At 39.9% G+C, this 14,754-nt stretch overlaps 1 protein-coding gene across 3 annotated transcripts in view; it reads right to left on the bottom strand.

The window, feature by feature from the left end:
- Positions 1 to 11,213: 11,213 nt before the first annotated feature.
- Positions 11,214 to 14,754, bottom strand: part of LOC133703816 (uncharacterized) — a 28,748-nt gene continuing 25,207 nt past the window's right edge. For 2 of the 3 annotated variants that reach the window (XM_062128505.1, XM_062128504.1), the window contains exons 2-4: positions 14,117 to 14,678; positions 13,864 to 14,013; positions 13,321 to 13,721 (exon numbers count right to left, since the gene is read on the bottom strand). In XM_062128505.1, coding sequence (XP_061984489.1) covers positions 13,519 to 13,721; positions 13,864 to 14,013; positions 14,117 to 14,669 — 906 coding nt within the window. In that variant the 5' untranslated portion in view covers positions 14,670 to 14,678 and the 3' untranslated portion in view covers positions 13,321 to 13,518. Of the gene's footprint in view, positions 12,149 to 12,505; positions 13,021 to 13,320; positions 13,722 to 13,863; positions 14,014 to 14,116; positions 14,679 to 14,754 lie in introns of those variants that run through there. The other variant, XM_062128506.1, reaches the window with a different exon arrangement.

Below are 14,754 nucleotides of genomic sequence, written 5' to 3' on the forward strand. Positions count from 1 at the left end.
ATGGTGTCATGCCTGGCCACCAGAGCAAAAACTTTCTTGTAATCAACTCCATACTGCTGCTTATAACCCTTTGCCACTAGCCGAGCTTTGTGTTTGTCAATTTCCTCTTTCTCATTCAGCTTGGTTTTATAAACCCATTTTACACCAATAGTCTTCTGCCTTTTAGGAAGATCAGTGAGGTCCCAAGTATCATTTATTTCTATGGCTTGAATCTCCATATCCATTGCTTTCTTCCATTTTTCTTCCTTCACTGCATCTTCGAATTTAATAGGATTAGAATCTGCAAATAAAGCAAATTGTACAATGGTATCCTCATCAAATAATTCATTGCCGCTAACATAATCATGCATCCAGGCAGGCATCTTCCTTTGTCGTTGGTTTGTTGCTAGCTGATGTTCACGTAGCATAAGAACATTTGATGAAGTATTTGATAGACCTTCATCACTAATAGGGGATTGCAGCTGCTCTTTTATCTCGTTATCATTGTCAGATGACACAATTTGAGGTTCAATCCTCTGACCATTCGTGGACTGCTCTTCTATTTCTTCATAAACTGCATCTGCATCATGATTAACTATATTTTGATGAGTGTTTGTGCTCCTCCAATCCCATGTGCTTTGTTCATCAAACTGAACATCACGACTGATGACTATTTTCCTGGTGATGGGATCATACAGCTTGTACGCCTTTGACTCCTCACTGACTCCAAGAAACACACACTTCACTCCTTTGTCATCCAACTTTGTTCTCTTTACATTGGGAATACGTGCATATGCTATGCACCCAAAAATTTTGAAATGATCAACCGTTGGCCTAGCTTCACTCCAAGCTTCTTCTGGTGTACTATTTTTAACAGCAAATGTAGGACTTTGATTCAGTACATGAACACTCCAATTTACTGCTTTTGGCCAAAAATTCTTCGGAATGTTTTTATTCACCAACATACTTCGAACCATGTTCATAATTGTGCGGTTCTTTCTTTCAGCCATGCCATGTTATTGTGGTGTATACGCAGCTGTAAGTTGCCTTTGTATTCCATGCATTTCACAGAAGCTTGTAAAATCATGTGAATTAAACTCGCCACCACGATCTGTTCTAAAGACTTTAATGGAGTTTCCAGATTCTTTCTCAACTCGAGCTTTAAATCTTTTAAACAAAACAAAAGCTTTAGATTTTTCTTGCAAGAAATAAACCCATGTCTTTCGACTATAATCATCTATAAAGGTGATTAAGTATCTTTTGTTGCCATTTGATGCTGGATTGATTGGTCCACAAATGTCTGAGTGAACCAATTGTAGTGTTTGTTCAGCCCTCCATGGTTTTCCTTTGGGAAAGGAAACCCGATGTTGTTTGCCAACAACACATTCTTCATATATTTCCGTGGGACTGTGGATTTTAGGAAGGCCTATCACCATATTTTTCTCTTGCAGAGTCTTCAAGCCATTAAAATTGAGATGTCCATAACGAAAATGCCATAACCATGTTGAGTCATGCACTTTTGTAGAGAGACACGTTTGAACGTTGTCCTGCATGTATAGTGGAAACATACGATTGCTTGTCATTCTTGCTTCAGCAATTAAGCCTTTCACTAGATGATGAATTTTACTATAACCTGCTTGAATGATTATTGTATATCCCTTCTCTTGCAATTGACCCATGCTAATAAGATTACTCTTCAGTTCTGGAATATAAAAGACACTAGAAATTGTTTGCATTGTGTTGTCTTTCATATGAAATTTGATATTCCCCTTCCCCGTGACAGAGATGCATGAATTATTTCCAAGCTTCACAATATCTTTGTAAGTTTCATCCAAGTCTGAAAATAGTCTCTTATTTCCACACATGTGATTGCTACAACCTGAATCTAAATACCATTTATCTGACTGGAGTTCATCTTTGTCAAGATATGCAATTAAAAGCAATTCTTCTTCTGTCTCTACAAGATTTGCCTTCTCATCCTTTCCTGTGCATTCATATTGACAGTGCCCATATTTATGACAGTGATAGCACTCAACTCTGGACTTGTCAAATGGTCTCTGGTCATTTGTGCACCCTCTGCCTCGACCTCTGCTTTCTCGACCCCAACCACGACTTCTACCATATCCCTTTGAAAATTCACCACCATACATTGTCACCTTCAGAACTTGTTCTTCAGGTAAGTTGCTCACCATTTGCTGCTCATGCACCAACAACGAGCTCTACAGCTCATCAATTGAAAGCTCATCAATGTCATGCGACTCTTCAATTGAACAGACTACATAGTTGAATTTTGTGGACATTGACCGAAGAATCTTTTCGATTATTGTGACATCCTCCATCCTGTCACCATGGATTCACATCTTATTTGTGATTGCTAGAGTTTTTGAAAAATAATCATTGTCCGACTCTCCTGTTTTCATGTGAAGAGTCTCAAACTCTTTGCGAAGAGCTTGAAGCTGCGCCCTTTTCACCTTTGCTGAGCCTTGATACTTTTTTTTTCATGGAATCCCAGATCTGCTTAGAAGTCTCTTTGTGAAGAATAGTCTCTAGAATTGCAAGATCAATAGCTTGGAATAAATAATTTTTGGCTTTAAGATCCTTCAACTTTTGATCATATAATGTTCTTGTTTGTGCTTGTGTCATCTCACCTCCACTGGCTGGTTCAACAATGCCATGTTCTACAAGACTCCAATACTCTTTAGACCTCAGAAAATTCTCCATCAACATACTCCAATGATCATAGTGACCATCGACACGTGGAATTGCAGGTTGCACATAGTTGTTCTCAGAGGCCATCGAATCCTGCTGCTACAAGAAAAAAATTGTTGCTTTCTCAAATCCAGATACACCCAATGAAGGCTCTAATACCACTTGTTAGAAACTGAAAGCTTTATTCAGTGTATAACGCTTGATAGATATGTGGAAAAACTACATTTATTCATTGAACTTAAGTCTGACTTAAATAGAATTACAAATAACTGAATTGCAGAAAAATAGCAACGACTATCCCATGACTAACAATCTCCTAATCAACCGGGATTCTTCTAAGGAATAGGTAAAAACAACTGATTTCCTAATAACTAGGAATTTATTATGAAAACAACCAAATAAAAAACTCTTAACAAAGTTGGTATACAACGGAAGATATCCAGAATGCCTGGAGAGCAAATTGTACTTTGGCTGCTCAACAATTGGTCCCACCAAGTCCGACTTCTCCGCAATGCCCCAAGCTTTAGTGATATGTTGAGCTTACCATTCACTAGTCCCCCAGTAAAATGCCCACCCTTTATCAATCACGTGATTCATTGCCCTCATTGTCTCTTCAATAGGAGTGGGCGATTACAATAGATGACATCAACAAAGTCCATATCCAATCTCTTAAGAGAAACCTTAGTACCCTCAAGAATATGTTTCCTAGACAAGCCTTTATCATTAGGACCAGGACCTCCCTAAAAGATCTTAGTAAACACAGATCGCTTGACCCAAGATTTCTTAGGATCTTCCATTAGCATAAGCCTCTGCGTTATCAAAGAAATTGACACCATGGTCTTTGCAACATTGCAATAGTGATCTCACTGTTGGGTAATTCCAGAACTCAATCACACATAAATTTACGTGGTTCGGCAGCTTGCCTACTCCACGGAGCTACTGGTTTGTATTAATCAAGCTTAGAAACAATACAAACAACAAAACAAGGAGGAGGAGAAAATCTTCTCTACTCAACTCAAGCTCTCTCTCTCTCTCTCACGTTTTTCTCTCTGTGTTTTCACTCTTCTCTGCCACTCTTCACACTCTAACAATCCCGCTCTTCACTGAGCATACATATATATTAAGTTAGGAGTGAAGGGCATAAATCATGCCATGATTTATGCCCACCGTTTGCCTCCACTTGTGCTAAGTGGAGATTAGGTATTCCCATTAAGCACATAGTGGAGGTGGGACATTGCTTGTCTCCAAATAGCTAACAATCTCCCACTTGGAGACAAACAATGAAATCATCTTTTATCCTTGAAGGCCAACTGAAGTTTTACACAACTTTAGTTTATCAAGTGTAACTCCTTTGGTTAACATGTCAGCTGGATTCTTGCTTCCACAGACCTTTTCTAGTATTAGTTCTTCATCGTCTAGCAATTGTCGGATGAAGTGATATTTGATCTGAATATGCTTAGTCCTGGAGTGAAATGCTGGATTCTTGGCAAGGAAGATTGCACTCTGACTGTCGCTATACAAAGTACCCTTTTCATTCATCTTGCCCAATTCTTTCAGAAAACTCTTCAGCCATACGATCTCTTTTGCAGATTCTGAGACTGCAACATATTCAGCTTCTGTTGTTGAAAGAGCGATTATCTTTTGCAAGGTAGAACTCCAGGAAACAGCAGTACCTCCTAGAGTATATACATATCTTGTAATGCTCTTTCGGCTATCAACATCCCCTGCTAGATCAGCGTCTACAAAACCTTCAAGTTTCAAACCACCAGCTGTGAAGGTGAGACATGTCTCCGATGAACCTTTTAAGTATCTCATGATCCATTTCACCGCCTCCCAATGCTGCTTTCCAGGATTGCTCATATATCGGCTTACAACTCCCACTGCATGGGCAATGTCTGGTCTGGTACAGACCATAACATACATCAAAGAGCCGATAGCTGAGGCGTATGGAATCTTATCCATGTATCCACATCCTAGCTCAGTTTTTGGTGACTGGTCTTTGCTGAGCTTGAAATGATTCCCCAGAGGTGTACTTACTGGTTTACCATTATCCATACTAAACCTGCTGAGAACTTTCTTGACATACTCTGTTTGTGAAAGCTTTAGTATGCCTTTGTCTTGATCTCTGATGATTCTCATGCCAAGTATTTGTTTAGCAGCTCCCAGATCCTTCATTTCAAACTGTTTTGACAATTGTTGTTTCAGCTTGTCAATCTCCTCAATGTTGGATCCTGCAATCAACATATCATCCACATATAATAGTAGAATGATATAGGAGTTGTCAAAATGTTTGACATAGCAACAATGATCAGCCTGACATCTTGTGTATCCCGAACTACACATGAAGTTGTCAAATTTCTTGTACCACTGTCTTGGAGCTTGCTTCAAGCCGTATAAGCTTTTCTTTAGCTTACAGACTTGTTTCTCCTTTCCTTGTATTTCAAACCCCTCTGGTTGTTGCATGTAAATGTCTTCCTCCAATTCTCCATGAAGAAAGGCTGTTTTTACATCTAATTGTTCAAGATGTAAATTCTCTGCTGCTACTATCCCTAGAACAACTCTGATTGTTGTAAGCTTCACAACTGGAGAAAATATCTCAGAGTAGTCAATCCCTTTCTTTTGTTGAAACCCTTTTACAACAAGTCTTTCCTTGAACCGTTTGCTTCCATCATGCTCAGTCTTTACTCTGTAAACCCACTTGTTTTGCAAAGCCTTCTTTCCTTCAGGTAGTGTGGTCAGCTCCCAGGTCTTGTTCTTCAGCAACGAACTCATCTCATCCTTCATGGCTAACTCCCACTTGCTTGAGTTTCCATCTTGTAAGGATTCTTCATAACTTAGCGGCTCACCACCATCTGTCAGCAAAATATAATTCAGTAGAAGTGTGAATCGTTGTGGGGGCTTTACAGTCCTTGAAGACCTGCGAACATAAACAATTGGTTCACTTGACTCTGCATCGTCTTGTGTAGTGGTGGGTACAGATGTGCTTGAATCTTCTTGGAAAGACTCTTGAGTTTTGTTCTGCTCGGTAACATCAGGAAGGCCTTCTAATGTTATGAATTCAGATTTTTGTGGACTTGTATCTGAATCAACCATGTCTGTTAAAGATCACGTTCCTGCTTCTGATAATCTTTCTGTTCTGATCATCCCAGAACCGAAATCCAAATTCTTCATCTCCATAGCCGATGAAGAAACATTTCTTGGATTTGGCATCTAGCTTGTTGCGAGCATCAGAATCTATATGCACATAGGAAACACACCCAAAGACCTTTAAATGAGAGAGTTGTACCTCTTTCCTCTCCATACTTCCTCGGGCAATCTGAACTCTAAAGGAACTGATGGTCCACGGTTGATCAAGTAAACTGCAGTATGAACTGCGTCAGCCCAGAATGTTTGAGGTAGCCCTGAATGCAACCTCATGCTTCTAGCTCGTTCAATGATGGTCCGGTTCATTCGTTCAGCAATGCCATTCTGTTGTGGTGTGTCTGGAACGGTCTTTTCCATTCTAATACCATTAACAGCACAATACTCCTTGAAACCTCCATCAATGTATTCTCCTCCATTATAAGATCTTAAGCATTTCAACTTCAAACCTGATTCATTCTCAACCATAGCCTTCCACTTCTTGAATGTTTCGAACACATCAGATTTATTTTTCAGAAAGTAGACCCATACCTTTCTGCTGAAATCATCAATGAAAGTCACGTAATACCGAGAACCTCCAAGAGATGCTACTGGAGACGGTCCCCATAAATCTGTGTGCACCAGTTCTAGCTTTTTTGGTCTTAAGGTCCTGCCAACCTTTAAGAAACTGATCTTCTTCTGTTTTCCAAGAACACAGCTTTCACAAATGTCTAGATCAACATTTTTAAGCTCTGGTAGTTTTCCCTTCAACTGAAGTATCTTCATCCCTTTTTGACTCATATGGCCGAGTCTACAGTGCCATAGCTGTGCTTGATTTTCTGCTTCAGTAGAGGCAATAATGTCTGCAAATCTTGTGGTCATATACAGGGTGCCGGTTTTCTTTCCACGAGCCAAAACCATTGCTCCCTTTGATACCTTCCACATACCTCAAGAAAAAAGGATTGAATGACCACTCTCATCAAGTTGTCCGACTGAGATCAACTTCTTCTTTAGTCCAGGAACATGCCTTACATTTTGCAAGTTCCATGTAGATCCATTCATTGTCTTGATCTGCACTTCTCCTATACCCACAATCTTCATTGGTTGTCCATCGGCCAGATAGACTACACCGTGATCTCCAGTAACATAGTTTTGCATCATCTCATGGTGTGGTGTACAGTGGAATGAAGCACCAGAATCAAGAATCCAATCATCAATTGGACTTTGTACAGCAAGAATCAAAGCGTCTTGCACCTCATCTGTGGTAGCGTTTGCAGAGTCAGCTCCAGGTTTTTTCGGTTTTGTGCAATTCCTCATGAAATGACCAGGTTTGCCACAATTCCAACATTCAACCTGTTTTCTAGGTCCGAACTTGCGTTTACTTCTGTATCTTGATTTGGATTTGCCTCTGGATAAAGCTCTATCCTGTCTCCTCCCTCGAGTGTTAATGTTGAGAGCTGATCATGAACTTGAACTTTCACCTGAGTCTTTCCTTCGCACTTCTTCAGCTAAAATCAAGTCTCGGATGTCATCATATTTCAGTTTGGATTTTCCAGCTGAGTTGCTCACGGCTGTCCTCATACCTTCCCAACTGCTTGGAAGTGAAGCTAGTAAAATGAGTGCATGGATCTCATCATCAAACTCAATCTCTACAGATGACAATTGATTTGTGATAGTATTGAAGTTGTTAAGATGCTGTGTAACCGAGATGCTTTCTATCATCTTCAAGTTGAACAACTTCTTCATCAGGTGCACTTTGTTATTTGCTGAGGGCTTCTCATACATCCCAGACAAGGTTTCCATCAATTTTGCAGTGGATTTTTCTTTTGTCACATTGTGCGCAACTCTTCTCGACAAGGATAGCCGGATAATGCCCAAAACCTGTCTATCAAGAATTTGCCAATCTTCTTCTGGCATATTCTCCGGTTTGCTCCCCAATAAAGGAAGATGAAGTTTCTTCCCATATAAATAGTCTTCAATTTGTATTTTCCAATATCCAAAATCTGTTCCATCAAATTTTTCAATCCCGCATCCTTTATTTCATCTGCCATATTTAATGTGTCTCTGATTTGAATTTGTCAATCTGACCTTACAGATGTGTCCGGAACAGCCAAAAATATTGGAAACGACACTGAGATCACCCAAATCGGACTTCGGATGGCTCAGATCTTAACAATCAAAGTTTTGGATCAACAGACGGTGCAGATGAAGCCGCGTGTCAGGCTAGAATAGTGTCTGCGAAGCACTGAATCACAACCCAGAGTGATGACGTGGCCTTCTAACGTGTCACCCACGTAAGCAATACGGGACCCACTTTGATGACGTGGCAAATACACGCGTAAATTCTGCTGACGTGGCAGTTGATGACGTGTCTGCTGGCTGGCCTGATGACGTGGCGGATGCCTGTGCAGAATTGCTTGCGTGGCTGATGGCGTGGCGGGTCAACCCGGTTCAGTTGCAGGAATTCGGGCGAGGAAGACGCGTGTGGAGCGTGAGGCGCGTTGGTGCGCGTGGGCAGACCTGGCGTCGGCGCGTGTGGGCGCGTTCAGGCATGCAGAACATCGGTTATTCACCGGGTTTTCACTAGTGAATTTGTATCTTCTTCCTCTACACGATGGTATGTTCAAAAACACGTTTGGATAACTTTGATTTTTGAGTTTGGATCAAACACCCTTTTTTTTAAGAACAAGCTCTGATACCAGTTGTTGGGTAATTCCAGAACTCAATCACACATAAATTTACGTGGTTCGGCAACTTGCCTACTCCATGGAGCTACTGGTTTGTATTAATCAAGCTTAGAAACAATACAAACAACAAAACAAGGAGGAGGAGAAAATCTTCTCTACTCAACTCAAGCTCTCTCTCTCTCACGTTTTTCTCTCTGTGTTTTCACTCTTCTCTGCCACTCTTCACACTCTAACAATCCCGCTCTTCACTGAGCATACATATATATTAAGTTAGGAGTGAAGGGCATAAATCATGCCATGATTTATGCCCACCGTTTGCCTCCACTTGTGCTAAGTGGAGATTAGGTATTCCCACTAAGCACATAGTGGAGGTGGGACATTGGTTGTCTCCAAATAGCTAACACTCACTTCTTTGACGTTTTGTTGGTTCCCCAAACTTACCCAAACTCCATATGAGAGCTGGCTCACTTTCAGCCCTAATCTCCCTAGATTCTTGTATTGTATTTTTTTTATTTTTTCCTTTTGGGGTGGATTGAAGTGAGAGAGAGGCGTGGAAGTATGGAGGAAGTGAAGTGTAATAGTGGTGTTTAGTGGTTGTTATGGCTGGCTGAGGTAAAGGTTTTTGGTTGTGACTTAGAGGGTGGGGTTGTTGGTGATGGTGTTACTGGAGGTGTAGAAGTGAGAGGTGGGTCTCACGGTGCTTGCGTGTCAGGGAAGATGATGGAGAGGGTTGTTGGTTTGGGTTGTTACGGGTTGGTTCTGGTCTAAAGGAAAGAAGAAAAGGCAGCTGGCGGCTAGTTTTGCTTATTGAGTCTAGTTTTTTATTTTAATATATATATATATATATATATATGTGTGTGTGTGTGTGTGTGTGTGTGTGTGTTGTGTGGGTGACTGCGAGCTGGTAGATGTTCACAGAACACGAAAAGTTCAAATTCTAATTCAAACACACACTAAACATTTATAATTTACATCCAATTTTATTACCATGTAACTGACTGAAGCAAGCTTGAAGGCCTGTCATCATAACATTTAAATACCAACCTATGACATATAATACATACGTACTGGCTTCAAGGCCGTCATTGAAAAGAGCTCAATCACATAAATATCACGAAACTAAATAACAACCATACATGCAATGAAACACAATATGTAATGATATATGGTAGAGGTTCAAACCATCAAGAAAATGGAATAACCTCTATGCCAGTTAAATTTCCCATATTAATCAACTCGACGGACCTCTCTCCGTCGTGGTAGGCAACGGACAAGAAACGGTGGTCGAGCTTACCTGGTTATCTTGAGAATGTTGTATGTAGAGCCCATAAATGAGACGTACAGACGGAATTGCATTATTGCAAATACTAAGACTGGAAGGAATGCAGCAATGGAAAGGAGTAATGTTGTCAACTTTTTCTCTGACTGAATGAGTATCAAGATTGTGGCCCCAAAAGATAGCATGGTCGTTATCACAGCAAAGAAGAGGAAGGTGAAGCCAACAAGAAGTTTCCGAGGAAGAGAGATGTGAAATTCTTGTTGCTGAAATGGAGAGGTCAACAAAGACAGAAATACCACAAGCGAAGTCAAGGAGCTTGCTAAGGAAAGAACATCCGAGACAGTGAAAACCAGAAAATAGGGAGAGTTGATGAAGTTGGGCGTGCCATTCTTATCAGAACCTCCGGGCACAGTATAGGCAGCAGCAAAGACAACAGTAGCAACAAGTGCAGCTACTGTGGAACAAGACTGGGTCGTTTCCTTTATCCATGTTTGTGCATTTTTCAGTTGGTCCTGGTGACTCTCTTTGAAGAGCTCGTCTGCAGTTTTTTTTCAGCTAGTGACTGAGAGATTTGTTGAAGTAAACTTAATATCTAGAAGGTCAAGGAAGGCAACCACCCACCACCACTTGCAGCTACCAGCTGTCACCGTCCAGTCGCCAGCCGTCAGCCACCAGCCACTAGCTGCATGCCGCCAGCCGCCTTCACACTTGAAGGTTGAGTTATCTTGTTTTGAATTCGTGTATAAATAGGTAGTTAAGTTTATGTTATTCTGTGTGGAGAGAATAGAGAGAAACACTAGAGAGAAAAAAAAGGGTGTGTATTGTAAGCTTTTCAAGTTGTTGTAAGCTTTTGTTCTTGAAATAAAACAGTATGTTTTATCCCTCTGAGTGTTATTCTGTATGGTTTCTCCCACCAACACTCCCTAGAACACTCCCTAGATTCTTGTATTGTATTTTTTATTTTTTCCTTTTGGGGTGGATTCGAGAGAGAGAGAGAGGCGTGGAAGAGTGGAGGAAGTGAAGTGTAATAGTGGTGTGTAATGGTTGTTATGGCTGGCTGAGGTAAAGGCTTTTGGTGGTGACTTGGAGGGTGGGGTTGTCGGTGATGGTGTTACGGGAGGTGTAGAAGTGGGAGGTGGGTTGATTATTTTGGTCTAAAGAGAGGGATGAAGCTTTGTATCAGTGAGAGTGGGTCTCACGATGCTTGCGAGTTAGGGAAGATGATGAAGAGGGTTGTAGGTTTGGGTTATTACGGGTTGGTGCTGGTCTAAAGGAAAGAAGAAAAGGCAGCATGGCGGCTAGTTTTGCTTATTGGTCCAATTTTTTTTATTTTATGTTGTGTGGGTGATTGTGAGCTGGTGAATGTTCACAAAACACGAAAAAATTCTAATTGTAATTCAAACACACATTAAATATTTATAATCCAGAACAACCACACATTAAACATTTATAATTTACATCCAATTTTATTACCATGTAACTGATTGAAGCAAGCTTGAAGGCCTGTAATCATACCATTCAAATACCAACCTGTGACAAACTATATATAATACATACTGTTTTCAAGGCCGTCATTGAAAACAGCACAACCACATAAATATCACGAAACTGAATAACAACCATACATGCAATAAAACACAATATATAATGATCTATGGTAGAGGTTCAAACCATCAAGAAAATGGAATAACCTCTATGCCAGTTAAATCTCCCATATTAATCAACTCGATCGACGGAGCTTTTTCTCCCGTGGTACGCAAGGGGCAAGAAATCGTGGCAGAGCTTTCACGGTTATCCTGAGAATGTTGTATGTAGAGCCCATAAATGAGACGTACAGACGGAATTGCATTATTGCAAATACTAAGACTGGAAGGAATGCAGCCATGGAAAGGAGTAATGTTGTCAATTTTTTCTCTGACTGAATGAGTATCAAGATTGTGGCCCCAAAAGATAGCATGGTCGTTATCACAGCAAAGAAGAGGAAGGTGAAGCCAACAAGAAGTTTCCGAGGAAGAGAGATGTGAAATTCTTGTTGCTGAAATGGAGAGGTCAACAAAGACAGAAATACCACAAGCGAAGTCAAGGAGCTTGCTAAGGAAAGAACATCCGAGACAGTGAAAACCAGAAAATAGGGAGAGTTGATGAAGTTGGGCGTGCCATTCTTATCAGAACCTCCGGGCACAGTATAGGCAGCAGCAAAGACAACAGTAGCAACAAGTGCAGCTACTGTGGAACAAGACTGGGTCGTTTCCTTTATCCATGTTTGTGCATTTGTCAGTTGGTCCTTGTGATTCTCTTCGAAGAGCTCCTCTGCAGTCTTGCGTTCTTTGTTCCGAAGCGTGACATAATGAGAAGGAATTACCTTTTGCACTTGCTGGAGTAATCGGGAGATAAATATGATTGTTATATAAATGGAGTTTGTAAATAAAACAACGTATTATTTAATTGCGTATAATTTTTAATAATATTTAAGCAATTGGTTCGGTTGACAAGGAGAACTAGATCAGCCTGATGTCTTAATTAGGTGACATGTCTACGTTTCGTTAGGCATTAAAATCGATTTTTTTCAGTTTAACGGTTTTTCTATGACCTTAACTGGATTGGGTAATTTGATTGAAACAAATGTTTTCATAGGTTTGGTACTCTAATACACTATACGGATAATCCTGTACCAAGTCCATGAATAAATTTTATCCGGAGAGGTAAAGACAAAGGGATGAAAAGGTCTCACCTCAAACCATTGCAACTCCTCCTGAAGTTCAAGTGCAGGCCCAGGCTTGGTTCCTCCTCTGTAATGCTCCATATCTGCAACATGGTGCAACAATGTGTTCCTCTTCTTATCAATAACTCGATGCAGTCTAGCCAATGGTAAATTCAGTTGTTTCACAAGATTGAAGATCTTTTTCTGGCGATGCATGACGGCCACATCCAAAATGCTCTGCCCCTCCTCATTGAGCTGCTCAATAGCGTGGGGATATTTATTTATTATCTCCCACACAATCTCTTCTATTCCATTTATAGTTGCAATAAACAATGAGATCTGCTTATTGCTAGTTAATGATGAGCTCGTTACAGAAGGTTGGACTTCTTCTATGATCTGGTCTTTGTCTTCCTTTTCATTTTGGTCTATTCTGACTATTTTCCATGACTCATCTTTCTCTATTAGTTTTTTGGCGAGTCTCAAAGCAAATACATGCTTTCTTTTCTGGTTCCAGAATACTTCTAGCCTTGCTGGCCAACATCGTACTTCATGTTCATGCGAAAGCGAATGAAATTAAACATGGATGAGAGCTAGCCATTTTTATGAAATAGAAAGAAACATTAACAATGATAGTAGAAGGATGAACTAAAGTATAATAATAATAATAATAAAGAACATGTAACATTGAATCCCGTTTGTTTCAAGCACAATGATTATGCATGTAAATAAATCATCTCATCAATACATATTCTTAAATGACAATGATATATAGAACCACCAATCCCACGTGGAATAAATAAATAGTATGAGTAATATATAAAAATAAATATCAAATTCAATGACCAGAATCACAAATCTCATATATATAATAAGAGTCAATTATCCAATTCAATAAATGGCATCAAATTCAATGATCAGTTATAACAGAAAGTCACATAAACATTAAAAAAGAGAGGGTGTTTCATTGTATAAGTTATGATTCCTTAATTTCGACATGAATGAAATGTGTTTCATTGTACCCTCCAGAAATATATCTAATCTCGTTATAGAAAGGCCTTGAAACCAAAAGAACAGGTCTCAATTGTGTCCAATACCTTTAGGGACACCTTAAAATAGTTGAGTAGGCCGCCACTTGGTTTCCTCTCCAAGCTGCTACCCGAACCGCTCTCAACATCTCCCATAGTACCCTTCCGTACCTGGCCACTAGTTTCTACTTGGAATTCTACCTTGCTGCGAACAGGAAGACCTGCAACATAATTTAGAGTTCAAATCATAGACATATAGATGTCTAAACACACACACACACACACACACACACACATATGCATTCATGTATATATATGTAGGCACTATTGTAAGGTCTAATAGTGTGTTTGGAGTAGGCATACAACAGTATATGAGTCTTTCAAATATGCCCATGGGAAATCCACTCTCAAAAGCAGATGGCATGTGGGCTAGAAGTTGAAGAGCAGTTATGCCTTTTTTGTCCTTCAAGCTGTGGAGCGATTCATCCAGTTCTAGCAAAAGTAAAGCTGTTTCTGCATTCATGAAATTTGACATTCAAAAATTATACAATATCTATGATACACACACACACTTTTTAAATTTGAGAATTCTATTTATAAAGAGAGAAATTGTTACCAAAGTCATGCCCTAAGATAGCAGCGCCAAGGATGGACAGGCCATCTCTCCGCTTGCGGTGAATTGATAACAGGCGGTGTTTATCATCCACTGGTTTGGAACGGATTAAAAACTCCACTATTTCTGCCTCACCAAATCCAGCAGCTGTAAACAGTGGGGTTTCACTGTACTTGTTAGGAATGGTAATTAGGTCTGGAAAACGTTCTACCAAGAGTCTTACAGCCTCATAATTCCCATAGATAGTTGCCTCGTGAAGAACCGTATTTCCAAATTTGTTTGTTATCTTGAGAAAATCTTCCTCAGTTGAAGGTGATTGTTTTTCCTTCACGATTTCAAGTAAATCTCTAAGTGGTTGCTCTTCGTTGCTGTGAACAGCTAGATGAAATCCAGTATCTAAAGAGAGAGTAACCGGAGAGAACAAATACTCGATATTTTTCTGATAGTAGTCAATCATTTGTTGCCATTCTCCATTTATGGCTGCTATATAAGGTGTCTCCTGTATCATCTCAGAATCCATATAAGGTGTCTCCTGTATCATCTCATCAGAATCCATATTTGCTCTCTACATAAAATGTAAGTAACTTTATATTAACTCATAATACCGATCATTAATTAATATAATGGAAAACAAAATTAGG

This window comes from Populus nigra, chromosome 9, assembly GCF_951802175.1.
Source record: "Populus nigra chromosome 9, ddPopNigr1.1, whole genome shotgun sequence".
In the NCBI taxonomy this organism is placed as follows: domain Eukaryota; kingdom Viridiplantae; phylum Streptophyta; class Magnoliopsida; order Malpighiales; family Salicaceae; genus Populus; species Populus nigra.